Raw genomic sequence first — 26,011 nt, 5'->3', positions numbered from 1 at the left:
TAATTTTTAAATATTTTGTAAAGACACGGTTTGGCCATGTTACCCAGGCTGCCCTTGAACTCCTGGCCTCAAGCAATCCTCCCACCTTGGCCTCCCAAAGTGCTGAGATTATAGCCAGGAGCCACCGCGCCCTGCCCCATTTATATTCAGTTCCTATGTTCTAAATGTTATCTCCTGAGTTTCTTTTCACAAATAGATAGGTCTTCTGTGGCATATTCAGCTATGTAGAGAAGCAAGGCTGAAAAATGCAAACTAAATTTGGAAAATGTGAATTCTGAGCCATCAGAAATTGGCCAGGCGCAGTGGCTCGCGCCTGTAATCCAAGCACTCTGGGAGGCCAAGGTGGGAGGATCACTTGAGGTCAGAAGTTTGAGACCAGCCTGAACAAGAGCGAAACCCCGTCTCTACTAAAAATAGAAAAAACTAGCCAGGCACAGTGGCGTAAGCCTGTAGTCCCAGCTACTCGGGAGGCTGAGGCAGGAGGATTGCTTAAGCCCAGGAGTCTGAGGTTGCTGTGCGCTAGGCTGATGTCACGGCACTCTAGCCCAGACAACGGAGGGAGACTCTGTCTCAAAAAAGAAAAAAAAGAAAAGACATAGCTTATTTTAAGGCCCCAAACTGAGGAGGGCTTTCCTTAAGTTCTTCTACAGTCTCACAAAACCAAAGTTGAAAGGGAGATTATTATCCTTATTTACCTGACTGCAAGAATTCAGGATGTGAAGTAAACTTCTCCAAGTTACGGAGATAGTGACGGGGGGGCTGACATGCCTCAGAGCCCCTGCCACTCCCAGGGCCCGGCTGCGGGGACTGGCAGGTGGTGGCATGTGGGGGTCCTGGTGCCAGGTGGGTGGGAGGCCAGAGCACAGGAGAAAAGAAAGGCCCGGAAGGATGGGAACGGAAGACCGGGGAAAGGGGAGGGTAACCTATGATTAACCAGGGTATGGCAGAGGGTAGGACCCCCTGAAATAAAGTCAGGATTTTGTTTCATTTCGTTTGGTTTGCTTTTTTAAAGGAAAGAAGCACCTTGCCACCCATAGCAACCGAGGCAGCAGCCGAGCAGCCAGGGCGACAGAGCAGGTGGCCCGCGCGGCCGCGGGTGCGACTCCCCGCAGCAGCCAGAATTAAGGCGCCTGAGGACTCAAGACTCAAGCGCTGCCACCACCGGGAGAAACCAGTGGGACCATAGCGAGATCGCCACTGTCTCCAAGAAGGACGGTGAGATCTGAGGGCGTTTCTGCCTCTCACGGGGACCCGGAGCGCCAGCGCCCGAGGAAAGCGCACCGCAGCCGCGACCTTCCCGCACAGCGCAATGGCAGCAGTGGCGGCAGCGGTGGCAGGGTTCCAAGCGGAAGCCAAGTGCCCCATCTGTCTGGACTACCTGAGGGACCCGGTCACCATCGAGTGCGGGCACAACTTCTGCCGCTCCTGCGTCCAGCAGTCCTGGGCAGACCTGCAGGACAGTTTCCCGTGTCCCGTCTGCCGCTACCGCTGCGAGGAGGGGCACTTCCGCAGCAACACCCAGCTGGGCAGGATGGTGGAAATCGCCAGGCTGCTGCACAGCCCCAGAGGCAATAAAAAGGGGCAGGAAGAGACGTCCTTGTGCGACAAGCACAGCCAGGTCCTGAGAGCTTTCTGTGAGGAGGACCTGGAGATGCTGTGTCCCCTGTGCACTCAGGCCCCGGAGCACCGCGGCCACCACGTGAGGCCCGTAGAGGAGGCTGCCTCTCATCACAGGAAGAGGCTCCGCGGTTACATGGAGGCCCTGAAGAGGCGATTGGCAGACCTTCAAAAATTAATAAGCATTCAAAGGAAAAAACCCTTGGAACTGAGAGAGAGGGTGGAAAACCAGAGGCAAGAATTATCCTCTGAATTTGAGCACCTGAACCAGTTTTTAGACCGTGAGGAAGATGCAATGCTCTCCAGGTTAGACGAAGAAGAGAAGGACATTGAACAGAAACTCAGCGCCAACATAACAGCATTTTCAAACTACCTTTCCACACTCAAAAGTCAATTAAGTAAGGTCGTAGAGCTCAGCGGGCTGTCTGAAGTGGAAATGCTATCACAAATTAAAGTTTTCTACAGGTCTGAAAATGAGGCTAGCCCATCAGTCTTCTCGATTCATTTGAGGAGAGAAGGCTGCAGTTTTCCTCCCCAGTATTCGGCCCTTGAGAGAATCATAAGGAGATTCAAAGTAGATGTGATGCTAGACCCCGAAACGGCACACCCGAACCTGATGGTCTCTGAGGATAAGAAATGCGTGAGATTTACAAAGAGAAAACAAAAGGTTCGTGCTCTTCCAAGAAGATTTACAGGCAGACTGGTTGTCCTCGGTTTTCCGTATTTTCACTCTGGCAGGCACTTCTGGGAAGTGGAAGTGGGAGACAAGTCTGAATGGGCCGTTGGCGTGTGCAAGGACTCTCTTCCCACGAAGGCCAGGAGGCCACCATCGCCCTGGCAGGGGTGCTGGGCGGTCCGGCTGCAGGACAGTGGCTACGACGCCCCCGGAGCTGTTCCAGCCCCTCTTCTAGACGTGAAGGACAGAGTCATTGGCGTTTTCCTGGACTACGAGCTGGGTGAGATCTCGTTCTATGACATGGCCGAGAAATCTCGCATCTGTACTTTCAGTGACACCTTCAGTGGACCTCTTCGGCCTTATTTCCGGGTAGGACCTGATTCAAAGCCTCTCAGGGTTTGTACAGGAGCAGATTGTGAATGAAAAGTCCCCTGAGGCTGAACCATTTTACTAGTTGTTGTTTTTAATGGAAGGTGCCTACGATAGTGTATTAATAAATCTGTAAATCTAATCCCTCCAATTTTTTCTTTCACCGTTTCAGCATTTCCAAGCAGAAATTTTGTTTGTTTTGTTTTGCTTTTGAGACTGAGTCTTGCTCTGTCACCCTGGCTAGAGTGCAGTGGCGTCATCACAGCTCACTGCAACCTCAGACTCCTGGGCTCGAGCGATCCTCCATCAGCCTCCCGAGTAGCTGGGACTACAGGTGCGCGCCACCATGCCCGGCTAATTCTTTCTATTTTTAGTAGACACAGGGTCTCCCTCTTGCTAAGGCTGATCTCAAACTCCTGACCTCAAGAGATCTGCCTGCCTCGGACTCCCAGAGTACTACGAATACAGGCGTGAGCCACAACACCCAGCCTAAGTTATTCTATTCTTAGAAATGTCCCTGCTAAACACTCACATTTTACTCTTCAAGGGTAAATGGTTTTTAAATTATGGTTTTTTAAAAACCTGTGCTCCAATATAAAAGATTCCTGGTTGTTCGTAACAAAATTCCCTTCCCAATAAACAGATGTAATACTTAGCATCCATTATTCCTTTCACAATCTAAATTACAAAACTAAAAGTATTAGAATATTTAATGGTGCTTTAAAAAAAACCAGTGATCCAAATCATAAAATGTATGCAGTAGCTTAGAACTTTTTACACTACTCTAAATGCTAAAACTATTCTAAACTGAATTCAAAAATAAGAGAGCTATGTGTTTTAGCCTTGAATAACAGGATTCAAATAATCACTTTAAATTGAAAAGCAACTGAGAGCATTGTTAACTATGAAGCCACCTATAACTATCTCTGACAAGTTGGGTTTTTTTTTTTTTTTTGAGACAGTCCCCCTCTGTTGCCCAGGCTAGAGTGCGGTGGCGTCAGCCTCGCTCACAGCAACCTCAGACTCCTGGGCTCAAGCAATCCTCCTGCCTCAGCCTCCCCAGTAGCTGGGACTACAGGTGCTTGCCACCATACCCGGGTCATTTTTTCTACTTTCAGTAGAGAGGGGGTCTCACTCTTTCTCAGGCTGCTCTCCAACTCCTGACTCTACTCTTACCACTTTCTAACCCATCGTCCACGCACGCTATAGCCAAAACGATCCAACACACCAGTGTTTACTTAAAAGTCTTCAGACTTTTCACTGCTTACAGGGTAAAATTTCAGCATCTCAGGACAGCATAAAAAGCCTTTTGTCCTCTGACCCCACCCAGCTGGGCCAGTCTCCTCGCCCTCATTGTCTACACCAGCAATAGCGGCCACCTCCTCTCGGGGAGGCTCTGCCACAGCAAGCTCGGCGGCGACCCGAGTGGCACGCGGTGCCCCGCGCCTGCCCACCCCCTCCGGCAGGCTCGGACTGAGCGCAGGTCCGCCGGCCGCAGCGCCGACAGGAGACGAGGCCGCCCCGCCGCGCCGGTCGCCCCGTCGGCTTCTCCTCCCGGGAGCCGCGCGCAGCCGGCCCGGCGGAGGGACCCGCGCGACCCGCACCCGCTCGGCTAATTTTTCCTATTTTTAGTAAAGACGGGTCTCACCTTGCTCAGGCTGGTCTCGAACTCCTGACCTCCAGCGATCCTCCCAGAGTGCTGGGATGACAGGCGTGAGCCACCGCGCCCGGCCCATTTTTAAACTTTTAAGTCTTTGCTATATCTGAAATGGATATGATTATTGAGGGTGATATATAGAGTTTAACTCTTTTATTGAATAACTTATATTTCCCCCAATTTGAAATTTCTATTTCTTTTTAAATTTTTCGTTTTTCATAGAGATGGGGTCTCCCTATGTTGTCCAGGTGGGTCTTGAACTCATGGCCTCAAGCCATTCTCCCACCGCAGCCTCCCAAATTGTGGGGATCACAGGTGTGACCCATTGTGTCCCAGCTAAACTTTCTATTTGAACATATTCTAGTTCCCCTATAATCACAGAAACATCTTCAAGATTTATTAATAGGAGATTGGATTATTAATGATAGCAGAGCTCTAGAAGACTAAAAAATATTGAATATTTTTTCATACATGATCATCAATGGTGCCTTTTCCCACTGTATTTAAAACTCGTTCTTGATGGTAAGATAGCTGCTGACCTGGATGTTTTACAGGTTGCCACTCTTGCTTTCTAATAGTTTAACAGTCAATTCTTAACTTTTCTAGATATAAAACCATCCCATACACATAGTATTAAATCTTCCCCTTTATCCAAGTGTATTCAATTGATGAGCACTTCAGGATAATAGTAAATACCACTGATTATAAAAAGTATCAGTCTTACCTCTTTTTGTCTTATAAAAACTATCAGTCTTTTATCTATTTCTGATATTGTTATTTTTTATTGTGTCCTAGAGGTGAACTTCTAAAAGAGACCTTTAAAATAATCTCTCAGTTCAGGATTTCCTAAAAAGGAAGTGAAAACTGAGCCCAGGTTAGGGCTGGATGACATAGACGACCTCGGAGCTTATGCAAGAGTCACTTTTCTACTAGATTCAGTGGTGAAATCACTAAAGTTAGTTACATTAATTCATGAGCAAATGTTTGAGTGCCTCCTTGTGCCAGGCACTGTTCCGGGTACGGGGATACAGTAATGAGCAAAGACGGAGCTTGCATCCTAGTCAGGGGAGAGAGACAAGGTTAGTAAGTAAATTACACACAGTAGCCCCCGTGATGGGCAAGGATTCGTTCCAAGACCCCCAGTGGACACCTGAACCCTTACAGTAAGGAACTCTACATACACTATGTTTTTTTCCTATACATACATATCAGGCACAGTAAGAGTTACTAATAATAATTGTAAAATAGAAAACTATAACAATATACTGTGATAAAAGTTACGGGAATGTGGTCTCTGCCTCTCTCACAAAATGTTATTGTGCTATAGGTTCTTAGCAACCTCAGCATAGCATTTTTTTTCTTTCCTTAAGTCAAGAACTGTCACCTTTCCACTTCAAGTAAGCATTTCACAGCTTCTCTGTGGTATATATGAATCACCAGCACCACTGCCGTTGTGCCTTGGGGCCATTACTGAGTAAAATAGGGGTCACTGGAACACAAGCACCTCGAAGCTGAGAAAGTCGACCTGATAACCCAAAGGGCTGCTCAGTGACCATGGGGCAGGGACCACCAACAGTGGGGGATACGCTGGACAAAGGGACCATTCACGTCCAGGGTGGGACAGTGTGGGAAGGCTCGAGATTTCATCATGCTACTCAGAACGGAATGCAATTTTAAACTGATGGATTGCTTATTTCTAGAATTTTCCATTTAATACTTTTGGTCCACAATTGACTCCAGGTAATTGAAAGCCATCCATGGCTAAAAGGGGGTCCGCAGGTGAGCCAGGGGCCGGGTCTGCCACTCACCTCGCGCTCTCCATGCAGGAACTGCTGTGGGACCCTGGTCCCCCTTCCCTGGGTGGGCTCTGGGCCCGGAAACCAGCTTGGGTTAGAGCTGGGCGTGAAAAAGTCATTTTCCACTTGCCCCCACCAAGGCCACCTCGGGCACAGGAGCGGTGACGTCCTTTTGTTCTCAGATGTGGGCCCCAGGGTGCCCTCACTCTCCCCAGCTCTGCACCACCTTTTCTTCCTTGTCTACGGCGGTACCACCCTGATTGCGCCCGGTCTTGGCTGAGCTCGGACGCTAAGCAGGGTCAGGCCTGGTTAGTACATGGTGACCCCACCAACCCCAGCCTTCTGTAAAGGCTGCAGTTGCCCCGCCCTATGGGCGGAAGTCCTGTGGCAACCCCACATGCACAGCCCTCGCTGCGCTCCCTGACTGCACCTGGACAGACCCGGGGCCGGTCCTGGGGCAGGACCCCAGGCACAGGCTCTCTGAATCAGCTCTGGGTGTCTGGAATAGGTTCTCTGCTCCGACCTGAAGGGCATTCACACCCTGCTTCCCGAGGTCCTGGGTGCTCCTTGCCCACAGGACTGGCAAATAGTGGCAAAATACTAAAATTGTCACCTACAGGTACATCTGTAGTCAAGTGTGGGAGGCGAGGAAGTAGCTGCTTCTAAGCGTGTTGCAGAACTTGGGGGGAAAGGGGAAAGCCCCCAGTTTAGCACCAAAGGTCCCGGGCAAACTGGGACAGTTGCCATACCAGATGGAGACACTGCTCCGAGACCAGGGAAGCAGGCTGGGAGCGCCCGAGTCCCAGCCCCTGTTGGTCTCCTGCACAGAGGTGCAAAGTCTCCGGGCCCCAAGCAGCCCGGGGGAAGGAAATCCCTGCACCTCCTCTGCAGCCAGGCCTCTGGCCCAGGCGGTGTGACCCTCAGTTCTCTGAGGCAAGGGACCTCCAGCCAGCCTGGGGCAGGGATCAGGCCAAAGCTCTGCCCACCCCGCTCCCCGCAAGGACTCATTTGGCCTCTGTCGCCTCACCGAACGCTGCAGATGGAGCAGCCTCTGCCAACCAGGGAGGGCTGCATGTTCCCGGGAGGGGAGGGCACTGTCCCAGGCCAGGGCCTGCCTCCCCACCTGAAGGACCGCAGGGCCAGCATGGATCCCATCCCCAGGGTACAGGGGTACCAACCTGGCCCTGACTCCGGCCCTGCAACGGGCACACACGTGGGCATTTAGGGCTGCCCTGGCTCTTGTCCCCAGCAGCGACAGAAGCTGTGATCGAAGCTCTCGCCAGACCCGTCCAAGGCACCCGAAGCCCGGGCTCAGTCTCAAGCTCTGGGTGGACTTGGCTGACCCTGAGCAGGCCGAGCCCCCGTCACTAGGAAATTTACCTAAAATCAGGAACTTGCTCACCACTTCGAGTCCCCTCGACGCTGGCTAAACTAATAGTAATTGCATTTAAAAACGTGTCTGTCTTTACTCTTACCTGAGACTTTGACATTCAAAGCGTCTGTCAGTTCAGTCGTCAAGAGTAGTTACTGCTGTGTCACATTTAGGTGGGTCTAAGCTGACATTCAGGCCAGACGAGGGTCAGGCGAGGGCTGGGTGAGGGCTCAGGCCCAGCTCTGGCTTGTGCTGTCCAGGGTTGGAGTCCCAGGCCTGCTCTGGCCTTTTCACTGGTTTGTGTGTCTCAGTTTCCCCACGAGGACGACCAGAATAGCTAGTGCGTGTTAGCGCTGTCCCCGCGGACCACGAGCACGCGCTGCACGATCTGTTTCCGCCAGCCACGTTCAGCGACTCATTACAACGACCGTCACGATGCTGCTCGCGGGGAGTGTCAGGCTTGGCCCGCCCGGGACCGCGGGGTGCCCCGGCCCCGACCCCACTCCTCTCCCCTGTCCGCCCCGGCCCCGCCCCTCCCGTTCGCGCCCACCCCCCAGCGCCGCGCCGCGGCTCCGCTCGTCCCCCCGCGGCCACACGGGGGCGCAGCCGGGCAGCGGGCGAGGGCGGGGCGGGGCGGGAGGACCGGGATGGGGAGAGGACGGAGAGGGGCGGGGAAGGGGGCGCCGGGGAGGCCGGGGTCTGGCGTGTGGCGGGGCAGGTGGGGGATGGGAGGGGAGGGGGATGGACGGGCAGGTGGAGGATGGGGCGGGAGGCGGGCCCAGGAGGTCGGGCCTCGGGCGAAACATGGGGAGAAGGCCTGAGGGGTCACCGGGAGCGGAGCCTTCAGCCCCGCGGCATTTCCCTGCCAGGGCTGGGGGTGCGCTGGGCCCCACGGCCCCCTGGAAGGGGTGCGGGGTCTCGGGCGCTCCTGCCAAGGCTGCCCCGCCCCGGGCCGCGGGCAGAGGGTCCCAGAGCCGGGCGTGCAGCTGGGGGCGCCCGGCCCACCTGGGAAAGCCCAGGCAGCGCTGGAAAGTGGGAGGCGGGGCCTTTCCCTCCTCCGCCTTTAAGGCTTCAGGTGGCCCTGTGGCCTGGCGGGCCGTGGAAGGCGGAGGAGGTGGGTGTGGTGGCCCCTGCCGGGCACCAGGTGCTCCTCCCAGGCCCAGCGCCTGGCCGGGTGCAGACGGGTGCGCTGCTGTCTGCCCAGCCCCCACCCCGCTAGGTCCGTGGCTCAGGGCACATTCCCAAACCTACCCCAGGATGAGGGCAGCTGCTGCCACACTGCACTGGCTGGTGAGAGGGCGGGGACGTAGGCTCCTTCCTGGGGACCGTCTCCAGCCTGTCTGCCCAGTGCACGCCCGGTGACGGATGCAACCCGGTGTCTCCCCCAGTGCCCCGTAAGCAGGGTGGGCCCCGTCGGGCTGGCACGGCGTCTCCGTCTGAGCCAACCCCGCAACGGCAGGAGCAGCCCCCTCCCCGCTATGACTCAGCACACACACCTGTGCGGCTCAGGCCAGCCCAACAGGTACAATCTTCTCTTCTCTCGACAAAGGATGAAGGTTTCCCTCTGCAGAGCGAGGCTTCCCAAGTCCCTCAGCAGACCTCAGAGTCACCCACATCTCGGACCCGGGGTCTGCGCCTTGGGCCAGGCCCTGCCCCGGGAGAGAAGGGGCAGGATGGCAGGACACGGCTGTGGCCCTGGTCAGCTCCCTGCCTGGCTGGGACAGTATGTTTCCCCAGCTGCACTGACCAATCAGACTCAACCGTATCGACCAATCAGGATGCAGGAGCACTGACCAATCAGAACGCAGCCTCACTGACCAATCGGGACTCACGTGCACTGACCAATCAGGACTCAGCCTCACTGACCAATCAGGCCCCAACTGCACTTACCAATGAGGAATCAGCTGCACTGACCAATCAGAATTCAGTCACACTGACCAATCAGGACACAACTGCACTGACCAATCAGGACTCAGCTGCACTGACCAATGAGGACTCAGCTGCAATGACCAATCAGAACTCAGCTGTATTGACCAATCAGGGCTCTGCTGCACTGACCAATCAGACTCAACTGTATTGTCCAATCAGGAAGCAGCAGCACTGACCAATCAGAACTCAGTCTTACTGACCAACCAGGACTCACGTGCTCTGACCAATCAGAACTCGGCCTCACTGACCAATCAGGACGCAGCAGCCTTGACCAATCAGAACTCAGTCTTACTGACCAATCAGGACTCACGTACTCTGACCAATCAGAACTCGGCCTCACTGACCAATCAGGACACCACTGCACTGACCAATCAGGACTCAGCTGCACTGACCAGTCAGAATTCAGCCACCCTGACCAATCAGGACTCAGCTGTACTGACCAATCAGGACTCAGCTGCACTGACCAATCACGACGCAGCTGTATTCACCAATCAGGACTCCGCTGCACTGACCAATCAGAACTCAGCCGCACTGACCAATCGGGGCACAGCTGCACTGAACAATCAGGACGCAGCTGCACTGTCCAGGTGCTCTGTCCAGCCCTCGCTCCCGTCTGCCCGGACCCCCCATCATGGTGTGGAGGGCGCCCCCCCTGCCCCCCGGGAGGGGAAGGGACCCGCAGTGCCGCCGGCCAGGGTGGCCTCTGCGCACCTGGCTGAGGCATCAGCACCCAGGCGGGCTCTGGGGAGGCCTCGGGAGGGGCCTCCCATACCCTGACCTTCGTTCCTATGTCACCGAGGCCGCACAGGAAAGGAGCAGACACATGACGCCAGAGGTGAACAGGCCAGTCACCCTTCCAATGTCACAGAGCACATGATGGGGACTCCTGGGACTGCAGGACACGGTCTGCCATAAGTGTCCAGGGTGACAGGGTCAGACAGTCGGGGGAAGGCATCTTATTTCCAAACTCCTTTTACTTGGGGGACCAGAGAGCAGGCTGTCAACACCCCGATACATTATTAAGAATGTGTCACCCCCACCAGGAGGCTGCCCGGGCCTTCAGAAGGGGTGGCAGGTCCTTCAGGCGTGGGGAGGCGGCGTGGGTGCCCGTGCTCATGGCCCATTTGCTATTTTAAAAACTACCCGTGACAGGAGCCCCCACAGCAGAGCTGCACCCCTCCCACCGCTCTCCTGCAGAGAGACTCGCCCAGGGCCCACGGGGGTCCGCAGCTGATCCAGGGGCCGGGTCTGCCACTCACCTCGCGCTCTCCATGCAGGAACTGCTGCGGGACCCTGGTCCCCCTTCCCTGGGTGGGCTCTGGGTCTGGAAACCAGCTTGGGTTAGAACTGGGCGTGAAAAAGTCATTTTCCACTTGCCCCCACCAAGGCCACCTCGGGCAGAAGAGCGGTGACGTCCTTTTGTTCTCAGATGTGGGCCCCAGGGTGCCCTCACTCTCCCCAGCTCTGCACCACCTTTTCTTCCTTGTCTACGGCGGTACCACCCTGAATGCACCTGGTCTTGGCTCATCTCGGACGCTAAGCAGGGTCAGGCCTGCTTAGCACTTGGCGACCCCACCAACCCCAGCCTTCTGTAAAGGCTGCAGTTGCCCCGCCCTATGGGCGGAAGTCCTGTGCCAACCCCACATGCACAGCCCTCGCTGCGCTCCCTGACTGCACCTGGACAGACCCGGGGCCGGTCCTGGGGCAGGACCCCAGGCACAGGCTCTCTGAATCATCTCTGGGTGTCTGGAATAGGTTCTCTGCTCCGACCTGCAGGGCATTCACACCCTGCTTCCCGAGGTCCTGGGTGCTCCTTGCCCACAGGACTGGCAAATAGTGGCAAAATACTAAAATTGTCACCTACAGGTACATCTGTAGTCAAGTGTGGGAGGTGAGTACGTAGCTGCTTCTAAGCGTGTTGCAGAACTTGGGGGGAAAGGGGAAAGCCCCCAGTTTAGCACCAAAGGTCCCGGGCAAACTGGGACAGTTGCCATAACAGATGGAGACACTGCTCCGAGACCAGGGAAGCAGGCTGGGAGCGCCCGAGTCCCAGCCCCTGTTGGTCTCCTGCACAGAGGTGCAAAGTCTCCGGGCCCCAAGCAGCCCGGGGAAGGAAATCCCTGCACCTCCTCTGCAGCCAGGCCTCTGGCCCAGGGGGTGTGACCCTCAGTTCTCTTAGGCAAGGGACCTCCAGCCAGCCTGGGGCAGGGATCAGGCCAAAGCTCTGCCCACCCCGCTCCCCGCAAGGACTCATTTGGCCTCTGTCGCCTCACCGAACGCTGCAGATGGAGCAGCCTCTGCCAACCAGGGAGGGCTGCATGTTCCCGGGAGGGGAGGGCACTGTCCCAGGCCAGGGCCTGCCTCCCCACCTGAAGGACCGCAGGGCCAGCACGGATCCCATCCCCAGGGTACAGGGGTACCAACCTGGCCCTGACTCCAGCCCTGCAACGGGCACACACGTGGGCATTTAGGGCTGCACTGGCTCTTGTCCCCAGCAGCGACAGAAGCTGTGATCGAAGCTCTCGCCAGACCCGTCCAAGGCACCCGAAGCCCGGGCTCAGTCTCAAGCTCTGGGTGGACTTGGCTGACCCTGAGCAGGCCGAGCCCCCGTCACTAGGAAATTTACCTAAAATCAGGAACTTGCTCACCACTTTGAGTCCCCTCGACGTTGGCTAAACTAATAGTAATTGCATTGAAAAACGTGTCTGCCTTTACTCTTACCTGAGACTTTGACATTCGAAGTGTCCGCCAGTCAGTTCAGTCGTCAATAGTAGTTACTGCTGTGTCACATTTAGGTGGGTCTAAGCTGACATTCAGGCCAGACGAGGGTCAGGCGAGGGCTGGGTGAGGGCTCAGGCCCAGCTCTGGCTTGTGCTGTGCAGGGTTGGAGTCCCAGGCCTGCTTTGGCCTTTTCACTGGTTTGTGTGCCTCAATTTCCCCACGAGGATGACCAGAATAGCTAGTGCGTGTTAGCGCTGTCCCCACGGACCACGAGCAGGCACTGCATGATCTGTTTCTGCCAGCCACGTTCAGCGACTCATTACAACGACCGTCACGATGCTGCTCGCGGGGAGTGTCAGACTTGGCCGGCCCGGGACCACGGGGTGCCCCGGCCCCGGCCCCCAGTCCCCTCCGCTCTCCGCCCCGTCCCCGCCCCCACCCCTCCCGTCCGACCCACCCCCCAGCCCTGCGCCACGGCTCCACTCGTCACCCCGTGGCCACACGGGGGCGCAGCCGGACAGTGGGCGAGGGCGGGACGGGGCGGGAGGACAGGGATTGGGAGAGAATGGAGAGGGGCGGGGAAGTGGGGGCGCCGGGAAAGCGGGGGTCTGGCGTGTGGAGGGGCAGGTCGGGGATGGGAGGGGTGGAGGTTGGACCGGCCAATCAGAACTCAGCCACACTGACCAATCAGGACAGAACTGCACTGACCCATCAGACTAAGCTGCACTGACCTATAAGAACTCAGCCTCACTGACCAGTCAGGACACAAATCCACTGACCAATCAGGACTCAGCTGCACTGACCAATCAGGACCCAGCTGCAGTGACCAATCCGAACTCAGCCTTATTGTCCAATCAGGACTCAGGTGTACTGACGAATCAGAATGCAGCCTCACTGACCAATCAGGACGAAACTTTACTGACCAATCAGGACTCAGCTGCATTGACCAATCAGAACTCAGCTGTATTGACCAATCAGGACTCAGCTGCACTGACCAATCAGAACTCAGCATTACTGACCAATGAGGACTCACCTGCACGGACCAATCAGAACTCTGCTTCACTGACCAATCAGGACACAACTGCACTGACCAATCAAGACTCAGCTAAACAGACCAATCAGAATTCAGCCTCTCTGACTAATCGGGACACAACTGCAGAGACCAATCAGGACTCAGCTCTATTGACCAATCAGGTCTCAGCTCCACTGACCAATCAGAACTCAGCTGTATTTACCAATCAGGACTCAGTGGCACTGACAAATCAGAATGAAGCTGCAGTGACCAATCAGGACACAACTACACTGACCAATCAGGAGTCAGCTGCACTGACATATCAGAATTTAGCCCCACTGATCAATCAGGACACAACTGCACTGACCAATCAGGACTCAGCTGTATTGACCATTCAGAACTCGGCTCTATTGACCAATCAGGACTCAGCTGCACTGACCAATCAGAATTCAGCCGCACTGACCAATCAGGACACAACTGCACTGACCAATCAGGACTCAGGTGTATTGACCAATCAGGATGCCGCAGCACTGACCAATCAGGAAACAGTTGCACTGACCAATCAGGACTCAGTTACACTTACCAATCAGAATTCAGCCACACTGACCTATCAGGACAGAGCTGCACTGACCAATCAGGTCTCAGCTGTATTGACCTATCAGGACGTAGCTGCACTAACCAATCACAACTCAGTCTTACTGACCAATCAGGACTCAGCTGCACTGACCAATCAGAATTCAGCCACACTGACCAATCAGGACAGAACTGCACTGACCTATCAGGACTCAGGTGTATTGACCTATGAGGACTCAGCTGCACTGACCAATCAGAACTCAGCTGTATCGACCAATCAGGACTCAGCTGCACCACCAGTTTGGCACCAAAACTCACTCCAGCCCAACCTCTGCAAGGTGTGAGCTGCCTCCTGCTTTCTGTGGCTTTTATGCCGTTTTGTCATCGGGGCTTGACGAGTGTCACAGGCAGCCCTGTGCACAGCGCTCCTGACGAGGAGGGCAAGCGTCTGCGAGTGCTCAGCCAGTGGGGGGCGGCAGGATGAGCCCTGACGAGTTCCCGTCCCAAAGGAGGAACGGGTGACACCGCCATGACCTGTCAGCTGAAGCGGAAACAGAGACGGGAGCCCTGACCGGGACACCTGCGTGCGTCGCATGGGGGACACCTGGGGAGAACGCTGGGGACGGGGTGGCCGCCAACACGGGTCACCAGTGGGGCGACCACTTGCTGGGCACACGCACAGCTACGAGCTCAGTGAGACTTTGCTTCAGCACCGTCCAGTGGAAGTTTCCAGATGACGGAATGTTCTACCTCCACACAGCCCAGTGGGCAGCCTCCAGCCATGGTAGCTGCAGAGCCTGTGGACATGGAGCATGCCGGAGGAACCGAACCTCTAACTTTATTTAAGTGTGACTGACAAGCACATTGAAGCCGCCTGGTGCTGGTGGCTGGTCACTGGGGCAGGCCCCCTCATGGTCGGCCCCCCAGCACCATCCCCTCCCCCTGAAACCGGCTGTTCACAGCTCGCTGCCTCGGACAGGGGGTGGTGACGGCCTCCCGGGCTTTGCAGGCCCCACTGTGGGTTACTTCTTTCCTGGCACCCGAGGAAGCCAGGCTCCCCCCACACACCTGGCCCCAGGAGCTCCCTGCCCTGTCCTCCTTCCCCTGTCTCGTGTCCAGGAAGTTGGACACATTCGACTGTATCACCCAGAACAGCAAAAAAGAAAAACAAAAACAAAAAACAATTGGAGAGCAGCAGTGCACATGGAGGAAGGACTTCACCAGGTACTGCTGTCCCTCTGCCTCAAGTCTGTCAAGGGCTGGGGACCCCACAGTCACACTCCTTTGCTTCCCTCCTGGTATGGCCCTAGGACTCTGTGATGTGTGTGCACCTGTCTCTGTGTGAGGCTGCGTGTGTGTCTGTACGGTGTGTGTGGTGTGTGAGGTTACGTGTGTGGCTACAGCAGTTGGGTGTGTGGTCACAGGGAAGACTGAAAGCTTCTCCTGGGACTGGGGACAGCGAGAGCATGCCCTCCCACCACTTTGATGCTGCACTAACATTTCAGCCAGCACAACAGAGCAGGAAAAATGAAGGCATACAGAACACAAAGTAAAACTATGTTTATTTTCAGGCAATAAAATCCTGAAAAATAAATTTGAAAACTAGTTGAAATAATAAATTAGCTTAACAAGGTGCAGGGCACAATATCATGATACAACACTTAGTCATTTCTATACACTGGCAATGGAAAATCTAAGTTCTATTTAAAAGCTGTTCTATTCATAATATTACCAAAAGAATAAATTTAACAGAATTGGTGGAAATATATACCCTGAAAGCTGTAAACCATGGCTAAGAGAAGTTGAAGACAGTCTATTAAATGGAAAGATCTACAGTATTCACAGATTGCAAAAAAATATTGTTAAGAAGCAGTTTTCCCCTAAACTGATCTACAGACTAACCAGGATCCTTACTGAACCCTGGCAACGCCTTTTTTTAGTGGAAATGACAAGCTGATCCTCACATGTGTATGGAAATTCAGAGCATCTAGACAATATGCCAGCCAAAACAATTTTGAAAGAGAACAAAATTGAAGAACTTACACAACCAGACATCCAATTTTACTACAAAGCTATGGCAATAAAGACAGTGTGACGCTGACATAAAGATGGACCTACAGACAAGTGGAACAGAATAGAGGTCCAGACTTAAACCTTTCATTTATGGTCAATCAATTTTAAACAAGGATATCAAGATAATTGGATGGGGAGAAATGACATCTTCAACAAACAGGACTGTCTACAAAGGTCTGTTTGTATATCGCCTATAGTACCAAATTGGCTTATAAATAAATGAGTATTCGTAAATTATGCAAATAAGCCCAGATGCTTTTCAAATGGACAGGACTTAGTAATCTTTTGGCAGATGAGACTGGTCTAATATTGGTTTGATGGGAACGGCTAGGTCTTCAGCTAAATATGCATATATTTAAGGTTCTGACTTTTATGATGCTTTCTTGGCATGAAAATTTAGCCCGGGATGATGGCTATATTTGTCTGATGCCTCATGAAATTTTCCAGGCACAATTTTTAAGAATGAATAAATTGGGTAGATGTGGCTAGGAAAAAAATTTGGAAATAAATTTTTTATAATGGTTACATTTTGTAATATGTTTACTTGGGGAGGTTTCTCAAATATTTTAAGTAAATATACCCTTAGAGTTTTACTAAGTGAAGTTAAATGATGAATATTCATTGAATATATAGATATTATCCAAATAAGAGAATTCTAAAACAGTAATTGAACATTAATTGAATAAGAGTTTAGACTCATATACTTTTGACTTCTTATTTCAAAGAAACAAAAGTTATTTGAGTCTGTTAGTGACCTATGACTCTGTTTAGTGAAGTACTTCAAACCTTTTAACATCTTTAGTATCTTTGGCAGTCCTGACCAATCAGGACTGAGCCGCACTGACCAATCAGACTCAGCAACATTGACCACTCAGGACGCAACTGCACTGAGCAATCAGATTCAGCCGCACTGACCAATCTGGACTCAGCTGCATTGACCAATCAGGTTCAGCCACACTGACCAAGCAGACTCAGCTGCACTGACCAATCAGGACTCAGCCCCACCAACCAATCAGATTCAGCCACATTGACCAGTCAGGACTCAGTCTCACTGACCAATCAGACTCAGCCACACTGCCCTATCAGGACTCAGCTGCACTGACCAATCAGGACTCAGCCACACCGACCAATCAGATTCAGCCACACTGACCAATCAGGACTCAGCCTCACTGAGCAATCACAGTCAGCTGCACTGACCAATCAGACACAGCCGAATTGACCAATCAGACTGAGCCGCATTGACCAATCAGGACTCAGCCTCACTGACCAATCACAACTCAGCCTCACTGACAAATCCGGACTCAGCTGCACTGACCAATCAGGACTCAGCCGCACCGACCAATCAGATTCAGCCACAATGACCAATCAGGACTCAGTCTCACTGACCTATCAGACTCAGCCACACTGACCTATCAGGACGCAGCTGCACTGACCAATCAGGAAGCAGCTTCACTGACCAGTCAAATTCAGCTGCACTGGCCAATCAGGACTCAGCCTCACTGTCCAATCAGACTCAGCTGCATTGAGCAATTAGAAGTAAGCCATACTGACCAATCAGACCAAGCCAGTGAACCCCTCATTTGTATAATGAACCTGAAATTCCTATACGATCAACGCGGACAAAGAAAATCATGCTTCTAAGGAAAACTAAAGCACACCTGCTAGTAGACTGAGGCCCTGTGCACTGTGTTCAAGTCCTTGTTATCTACCTGTGTCCTGGAATGGATCCTAAATCCCCTGAATTCCTCCAATGTTTGGCTACAGCTAAATCCTGGTAAAGTCCCTGGGACTTCTCCCAACAGCAAAGCAGGGATACTCCAGGGACATTCATGGAACACGACCCCTACCCAGATTAACCAACTAAGAGAATTAAATATTAAGATCGGAGAGGAGTTAGATATGACGATTGGAGATGTGGGTGACCCTGGGGCTACTCTGTCTATCCTCAGCCCCGGCACACTGTCTCTGTGCCCTCCGTGGGGTTCTGAGTTCATCTAGATGGTCGGAGTGGCCAACGAATCTATGACAGTTCCTAAATCTCTACCTGTCCTGCAACTAGGACCCCTCGTGACAGCCGTGGCCTTTTGCTTGTCCCGTCAGCCCCCATACATCTCCTGGACAGGGACTTCTTAAAAACCTACCAGGCCCATGCGTCCTTCTCCCAACTAGGGGAAATAATGCTTGAGTTATTTTCACCACGAGACTTTGCCACACAATGGCTTTTACCCAAATTCCCATCCATTCAGTTAGCCTCGCCACCACTACCCACCCTGCTCCGGAAGAGCCACGCGGGAGGCGGGGCACAATCCAACACCGACGATGACCCTCAGGTTGTGAAGATGACAGTTGTGTACAATCCCGAGGACGCGATTCACCCCAGGAGTCGACCCCAGTGAAGGAGCGAGATGGGGAAGGTTTCTGCTGTCCTGCGTTGGACGAGGTTCTGCTTGGGATGACCGTGCGGTCAGAAACCTTTCCCGTGCAGTGAACAGAGCTGCCGAAGGCACCAGGGCGCAGCGGCGGTCCCCAGACGCCCTAGCGGGTCGTCGCAGCCCAGCCGCTGCGTGCGTCAGACCAGCCCCCCCACTGCCCCCCCCCCCGCAGGTGACGTCGTTTTCGCTGCCCGCACTCCCGCCGCACCTGGCTCGCGGGAGAAACCTAAGATCTTGCAGCGGCGACGCTCTGACAGACGCGTCTTCAGAAAGCCTCCCGGCCCGGCCCGAGGCACTGCACTCAATTTCCCGTTCTCAGCTGTTTCCAGGTCCCGTCCGCGCCCCATCCCTCGGGCCCTAAGGAGCCTCCTCGCATCCGGGCTGGGCTGGGCGTCCTCCCCACCCTGCCTCAGCCGTTCTCACGGGCATCTGCGGGAGGCCCCGGACCGCGCCGGCTGACTCTCCGCAGCCGGACCCGCAGCCCACGCGACCCGGAACCGATCCGTCTTTCACAGGCGCTTGGGCGCTTCCCAGGCACACGGCTCGTGGCGCTGCTCGGCCCCTGCGCTGCCGCTGGGGTCCCGAGTGGACTAGGGGGACCGGGCCAGCTGCAGCCGCTGCCCCGGACGGGTCCGGCTCAGAGGCAGAATGCAGACCAATGTGTACCTGAAAGCCCATCCTTCAAGACGGATCCCGAGCAGTCGCCGGGTCTGAATTTAACATGGAACCTGGGGCCATTTGCTGATTGCAGGCTGCGCCCGCACCCGGAGTTCCCCAGAAACCTGAGCCTCGGATCAGCTTTAGCACGTCTGGAGCTAACCTGCATTAAGCAACTAGCACTCTGCTTCACTGACCAATCAGACTCAGCCACACTGACCAATCACACTCAACTGCATTAACCAATCACACTCAGCTGCATTGATCAAACAGGACTCAGGCACACTGACCAATCGGACTCAGCTGCATTGACCAATCAAACGCAGCCACATTGACCAATCAGGACTCAGCTGCACTGACAAATCAGGACTCAGCCACATTGACCAATCAGGACTCAGCTGCACTGACAAATCAGGACTCAGCCACACCAATCAAACTCAGCTGCACTGACCAATCAGATTCAGCCACACTGACCAATCACGAGTCAGCTGCATTGACCAATCAGGTTCAGCCGCACTGACCAATCAGGACTCAGTCACATTGACCAATCAGGACTCAGCAACACCGACCAATCAGATTGAGCCACATTGACCAATCAGGAGTCAGTCTCAATGACCAATCAGACTCAGCCACACTGACCTATCAGGACTAAGCCGCACTGACCAATCAGAGTCAGCCGCACTGACCAATCAGGACTCAGCTGCAACGGCCAATCAGATACAGCTGCATTGACCAATCAGGACTAAGCCTCACTGACCAATCAGAGTCAGCTGTACTGACCAATCAGACTAAGCTGCATTGACTAATCAGAACTCAGCCTTACTGACCACACAGCACTCAGTGTCACTGACCAATCAGAGTCAGCTGCACTGACCAATCAGGACTCAGCCTCACTGACCAATCAGGTTTCAGCTGCATTGACCAATCAGGACTCATCCTCACTGACCAATCAGAGTCAGCTGCATTGACCAATCAGGACTGAACCACATTGACTAATGAGGACTCAGCCTCACTGACCAATCAGGATTCAGCCTCACTGACCAATCAGATTCAGCTTCGGTGACGAATCAGGAGTAAGCCTCACTGACCAATCGGAGTTGGCAGTACTGACCAATCAGGACTCAGCCTAACTGACCAATCAGGACAAAACTGCACTGACCAATCAGGAATTCAGCTGTACTAACCAATCAGAATTCAGCCTACTGACCAATTCGGACACAACTAAACTGACCAATCAGGACTCAGCTGCAATGACCAATCAGAACTCAGCTGCAGTGACCAATCAGGGCACAACTGCACCGACCAATCAGATCTCAGCCACACTGACAAATAAGGACACAACTGCACTGACCAATCAGAACTCAGCCGCACTGACCAATCTGGACACAACCACATTGACCAATCAGGACGCAGCTGCACTGTCCAGGTGCTCTGTCCAGCCCTCGCTCCCGTCTGCCCGGACCCCCATCATGGTGTGGAGGGCGCCCCCCCCTGCCTGCCGGGAGGGGAAGGGACCCGCAGTGCCGCCGGCCAGGGTGGCCTCTGCGCACCTAGCTGAGGCATCAGCACCCTGGCGGGCTCTCGGGAGGCCTCGGGAGGGGTCCTGCCATACCCTGACCTTCGTCCCTATGTCACCGAGGCTGCACAGGAAAGGAGCAGACACATGACGCCAGAGGTGAACAGGCCAGTCACCCTTCCAATGTCACAGAGCACATGATGGGGACTCCTGGGACTGCAGGACACGGTCTGCCATAAGTGTCCAGGGTGACAGGGTCAGACAGTCGGGGGAAGGCATCTTATTTCCAAACTCCTTTTACTTGGGGGACCAGAGAGCAGGCTGTCAACACCCCGATACATTATTAAGACTGTGTCACCCCCACCAGGAGGCTGCCAGGGCCTTCAGAAGGGGTGGCAGGTCCTTCAGGCGTGGGGAGGCGGCGTGGGTGCCCGTGCTCATGGCCCATTTGCTATTTTAAAAACTACCCGTGAGAGGAGCCCCCACAGCAGAGCTGCACCCCTCCCACCGCTCTCCTGCAGAGAGACTCGCCCAGGGCCCACGGGGCTCCGCAGGTGAGCCAGGGGCCGGGTCTGCCAGTCACCCCGCGCTCTCCATGCAGGAACTGCTGCGGGACCCTGGTCCCCCTTCCCTGGGTGGGCTCTGGGTCTGGAAACCAGCTTGGGTTAGAACTGGGCGTCAAAAAGTCATTTTCCACTTGCCCCCACCAAGGCCACCTCGGGCAGAAGAGCGGTGACGTCCTTTTGTTCTCAGATGTGGGCCCCAGGGTGCCCTCACTCTCCCCAGCTCTGCACCACCTTTTCTTCCTTGTCTACGGCGGTACCACCCTGAACGCGCCCGGTCTTGGCTGATCTCGGACGCTAAGCAGGGTCAGGCCTGGTTACTATTTGGTGACCCCAGCAACCCCAGCCTGCTGTAAAGGCTGCAGTTGCCCCACCCTGTGGGCGGAAGTCCTGTGCCAACCCCACATCCACAGCCCTCGCTGCGCTCCCTGACTGCACCTGGACAGACCCGGGGCCGGTCCTGGGGCAGGACCCCAGGCACAGGCTCTCTGAATCATCTCTGGGTGTCTGGAATAGGTTCTCTGCTCCGACCTGCAGGGCATTCACACCCTGCTTCCCGAGGTCCTGGGTGCTCGTTGCCCACAGGACTGGCAAATACTGGCAAAATACTAAAATTGTCACCTACAGGTACATCTGTAGTCAAGTGTGGGAGGCGAGTAAGTAGCTCTTTCTAAACGTGTTGCAGAACTTGGGGGACCAGGGGAAAGCCCCCAGTTTAGCACCAAAGGTCCCGGGCAAACTGGGACAGTTGCCATAACAGACGGAGACACTGCTCCGAGACCAGGGAAGCAGGCTGGGAGCGCCCGAGTCCCAGCCCCTGTTGGTCTCCTGCACAGAGGTGCAAAGTCTCCGGGCCCCAAGCAGCCCGGGGAAGGAAATCCCTGCACCTCCTCTGCAGCCAGGCCTCTGGCCCAGGGGGTGTGACCCTCAGTTCTCTTAGGCAAGGGACCTCCAGCCAGCCTGGGGCAGGGATCAGGCCACAGCTCTGCCCACCCCTTCTCCCCCGCAAGGACTTATTTGGCCTCTGCCCCCTCACCGAACGCTGCAGATGGAGCAGCCTCTGCCAACCAGGGAGGGCTGCATGTTCCCAGGAGGGGAGGGCACTGTCCCAGGCCAGTGCCTGCCTCCCCACCTGAAGGACCGCACGGCCAGCACGGATCCCATCCCCAGGGTACAGGGGTACCAACCTGGCCCTGACTCCAGCCCTGCAACGGGCACACACGTGGGCATTTAGGGCTGCACTGGCTCTTGTCCCCAGCAGCGACAGAAGCTGTGATCGAAGCTCTCGCCAGACCCGTCCAAGGCACCCAAAGCCCGGGCTCAGTCTCAAGCTCTGGGTGGACTTGGCTGACCCTGAGCAGGCCGAGCCCCCGTCACTAGGAAATTTACCTAAAATCAGGAACTTGCTCACCACTTCGAGTCCCCTCAACGTTGGCTAAACTAATAGTAATTGCATTTAAAAACGTGTCTGCCTTTACTCTTACCTGAGACTTTGACATTCAAAGCGTCTGTCAGTTCAGTCGTCAAGAGTAGTTACTGCTGTGTCACATTTAGGTGGGTCTAAGCTGACATTCAGGCCAGACGAGGGTCTGGCGAGGGCTGGGTGAGGGCTCAGGCCCAGCTTTGGCTTGTGCTGTCCAGGGTTTGAGTCCCAGGCCTGCTTTGGCCTTTTCACTGGTTTGTGTGCCTCAGTTTCCCCACGAGGATGACCAGAATAGCTAGTGCGTGTTAGCGCTGTCCCCGCGGACCACGAGCACGCGCTGCATGATCTGTTTCCGCCAGCCACGTTCAGCGACTCATTACAACCACCGTCACGATGCTGCTCGCGGGGAGTGTCAGGCTTGGCCGGCCTGGGACCTCGGGGTGCCCCGGCCCCGACCCCACTCCTCTCCCCTGTCCGCCCCGGCCCCGCCCCTCCCGTCCGCGCCCACCCCCCCAGCCCCGCGCCGCGGCTCCGCTCGTCACCCCGCGGCCACACGGGGGCGCAGCCGGACAGCGGGCGAGGGCGGGGCGGGGCGCGAGGACCGCGATTGGGGGAGAGGACGGAGAGGGGCGGGGCGGGAGGACCGCGATTGGGGGAGGACGGAGAGGGGCGGGGAAGGGGGCGCCGGGGAAGCGGGGGTCTGGCGTGTGGCGGGGCAGGTGGCGGATGGGAGGGGTGGGGGAGTGCATGGGCAGGTGGAGGATGGCGCGGGAGGTGGGCCCAGGAGGTCGGCCCTGGGGCGAAACTTGGGGGGGAAGCCCTGAGGGGTCCCCAGGAGCGAAGCCTTCAGCCCGCGGCCTTTCCCTCCCAGGGCTGGGGGTGCGCTGGGCCCCACGGCCCCCCGGAAGGGGTGCGGGGTCTCGGGAGCTCCTGCAAAGGCTGCTCCGCTCCGGGCTGACCTAGGAAAGCCCAGGAAGCGCTGGAAAGTGGGAGGCGGGGCCTTTCCCTCCTCCGTGTTTAAGGCTTCAGGTGGCCCTGTGGCCTGGTGGGCCGTGGAAGGCGAAGGAGGTGGGTGTGGTGGCCCCTGCCGGGCACCAGGTGCTCCTCCCAGGCCCAGCGCGCGCCAGGCCCCCACCCCAGCGCCTGGCCCGGTGCAGACGGGTGCGCTGCTGTCTGCTCAGCCCCCACCCCGCTAGGTCCGTGGCTCAGGGCACATTCCCAAACCTACCCCAGAATGAGGGCAGCTGCTGCCACACTGCACTGGCTGGTGAGAGGGCGGGGACGTAGGCTCCTTCCTGGGGACCGTCTCCAGCCTGTCTGCCCAGTGCACGCCCGGTGAGGGATGCAACCCGGTGTCTCCCCCAGTGCCCCGTAAGCAGGGTGGGCCCCGTCGGGCTGGCAAGGTGTCTCCATCTGAGCCAGCCCTGCAATGGCAGGAGCAGCCCCCTCCCCGCTGTGACTCAGCACACACACGTGTGGGGTTCAGGCCAGCCCAACAGGTAGAATCTTCTCTTCTCTCGACAAAGGATGAAGGTTTCCCTCTGCAGAGCGAGGCTTCCCAAGTCCCTCAGCAGACCTCAAGGTCACCCGCATCTCGGACCCGGGGTCTGCGCCTTGGGGCAGGCCCTGCCCCGGGAGAGAAGGGACAGGGTGGCAGGACATGGCTGTGGCTCTGGTCAGGTCCCTGCCTGGCTGGGACAGTATGTTTCCCCAGCCGCACTGACCAATCAGAACTAAGCTGCACTGATCAATCGGGACACAACTGCACTGTCCAATCAGACTCAGCTGCACTGAGAAATCAGACTCAGCTGTATTGACCAATCAGGCCTCAGTTACACTGACCAATCAGAATTCAGCCACACTGACCAATGAGGACACAACTCCACTGACCAATCAGGACTCAGCTGTATTGACCAATCAGGACTCAGCTGCAATGACCAATCAGAACTCGGCTGCACTGACCAATCAGACTTAACTGTATTGACAAATCAGGATGCAGGAGCAATGACCAATCAGAACTCAGCTGCACTGACCAATCAGGACACAACTGCACTGACCAATCAGGACTCAGCTGCACTGACCAATCAGAACTCAGCCTTACTGACCAATGAGGACTCTCCTGCACTGACCAATTAGAACTCAGCCTCACTGACCAATCAGGACACAACTGAATGGACCAATCAGGACTCAGCTGCATTGACCAATCAGGACTCAGCCACACTAACCATTGACACTCAGCTGTATTGAGCAATTAGATGTAAGCCGCAGTGACCAATCAGACTCGTCTGTATTGACGAATCAGGACTCAGGCACACTGACCAATCAGACCAAGCCAGTGAATCCCTCATTTGTATAATGAACCTGACCAGAGCCTGGGCGGGAACTTTCGCTGTGTGACCTGAGCCTTCCCTGTGTTCTCTGCAACGGCCACCCTAACAGCTGTCTGCCCTGAGGCCAGCCAATTTTCACAAAGTCCCCGTCTGCCAGGGTCAGAGGCCCCCACGTGTGTCTCGAGCGTCTCCTGAGTTTGGCTGTTGTGTCCCTGGTGGATTCTGAGGTGCTTCGCAAGGTGCTCACAAGTGCTCACAAGCAGGAGCTTTGATCACTGCCGTATTGCCTCAGCCCCCCGACCCCCAGCAGCTGCCCACTCCAAACAAAATGATGGGGCACGTTGGGGAGGCCCAGGAACACAGACAGGGCTGGGACCAGGCAGGTGAGGTGCTGAGCTGGGTGGTTCTCTGCCCAAAACAGGAACCAGGTCGAGGCCCCTGTTCTGGCATCCGGCTGCTCGATCCCCACGTGGCTCCAGTGAGGGCCTTGGCACTGCCGCTTGAGGACAGAGCCTGCCCTGGGCCAGGTCCTGGGAGGGGCCCAGCAGGCCCGAGACTGCGGGCAGCCAAACCCCAGGGCCAGGAGCCAGGTGTGCTGTGGGCTGGGTGGTGTCTGACGGGGCTGGTCCTGCCTTGCCTCTGCGGAGGGGGAGGGTGTGAACGTTGCTGTCTCTCCAGGGAGAGGCTGAACAGACGTCCAGGAGTTGCTGTGGCCAAGGATGACCGACCACCCACTGCCAGCAGCCCCAAGGCCACCTGGAATGAAACTCCAAAACCCGGAGCCCCCCGGTGGGGGTGGGGGGTGAATGCTGAGGGAGGAGTCACACCATGCAGGAGGGACAGAGAGGGGCCTGCACGGCCCCGGGGGCGGGCAGAAGCCCCTTAGCCCCTGCACAGTCCCGCACCTGTGGATTGGGCACAGGGAGCTGTCCAGGAGCCCTGTGTCCCCGAGACTTCTGCACCCCACAGCCACATGACACCCCGCTGCCAAGTCAGCGTCCTGACACCCTCCTGCCCCAAAGCAGTAGCCCAGGGCCTGGTCAGCCAGAGAGGCTTCCGGGAGGGAGAGCTGCCCCCCGTCCCCACCCCACTGCTGCAGAGGACAGAGGGGTAGGACAGGTGTGGACACAGATCCCCCAGCTCCCCTCTCTGGGCTTCCCTGGGAGGCTTGGTCCCACCAGGGCCTGCCCCACACCTGGCTGTGTAGATGCCACTGGTTCAGGAAGGCCCTGGGACTTTCTACCAGGTTCACATGGTTGGGGAGAACAGGGGGGCTCTGTGACCATCCTTCAGTA

The 26,011-nt window shown here is 55.7% G+C and overlaps 1 protein-coding gene and 1 long non-coding RNA gene across 2 annotated transcripts; one reads left to right on the top strand and one right to left on the bottom strand.

The window, feature by feature from the left end:
* Window positions 1-1,309: 1,309 nt before the first annotated feature.
* On the top strand, window positions 1,310-2,716 carry LOC123638842 (putative tripartite motif-containing protein 75). The gene has a single exon (XM_045552651.1). It carries the CDS (start codon window positions 1,310-1,312, stop codon window positions 2,714-2,716), a length of 1,407 nt encoding a protein of 468 aa, XP_045408607.1.
* A 7,568-nt stretch (window positions 2,717-10,284) lies between these two features.
* LOC123637727 lies at window positions 10,285-11,874 on the bottom strand. Its single transcript, XR_006735038.1, has 3 exons — window positions 11,841-11,874; window positions 10,676-10,740; window positions 10,285-10,322 (listed from the first exon to the last, which is right to left on the bottom strand). It is a non-coding gene; the product is annotated as an uncharacterized LOC123637727 (long non-coding RNA).
* Between the last annotated feature and the right edge of the window lie 14,137 nt (window positions 11,875-26,011).

Source organism: Lemur catta, chromosome 5 (assembly GCF_020740605.2).
Source record: "Lemur catta isolate mLemCat1 chromosome 5, mLemCat1.pri, whole genome shotgun sequence".
Taxonomy (NCBI): Eukaryota; Metazoa; Chordata; class Mammalia; order Primates; family Lemuridae; genus Lemur; species Lemur catta.
The sequence above is the reverse complement of the archived record's forward strand: the minus strand, read 5'-3'. Positions and strand labels throughout refer to the sequence as shown.

Bases quoted from the DNA above. Each gene is read 5' to 3' on its own strand.
- LOC123638842 (XM_045552651.1), top strand. From the start codon at position 1,310: ATGGCAGCAGTGGCGGCAGCGGTGGCAGGGTTCCAAGCGGAAGCCAAG.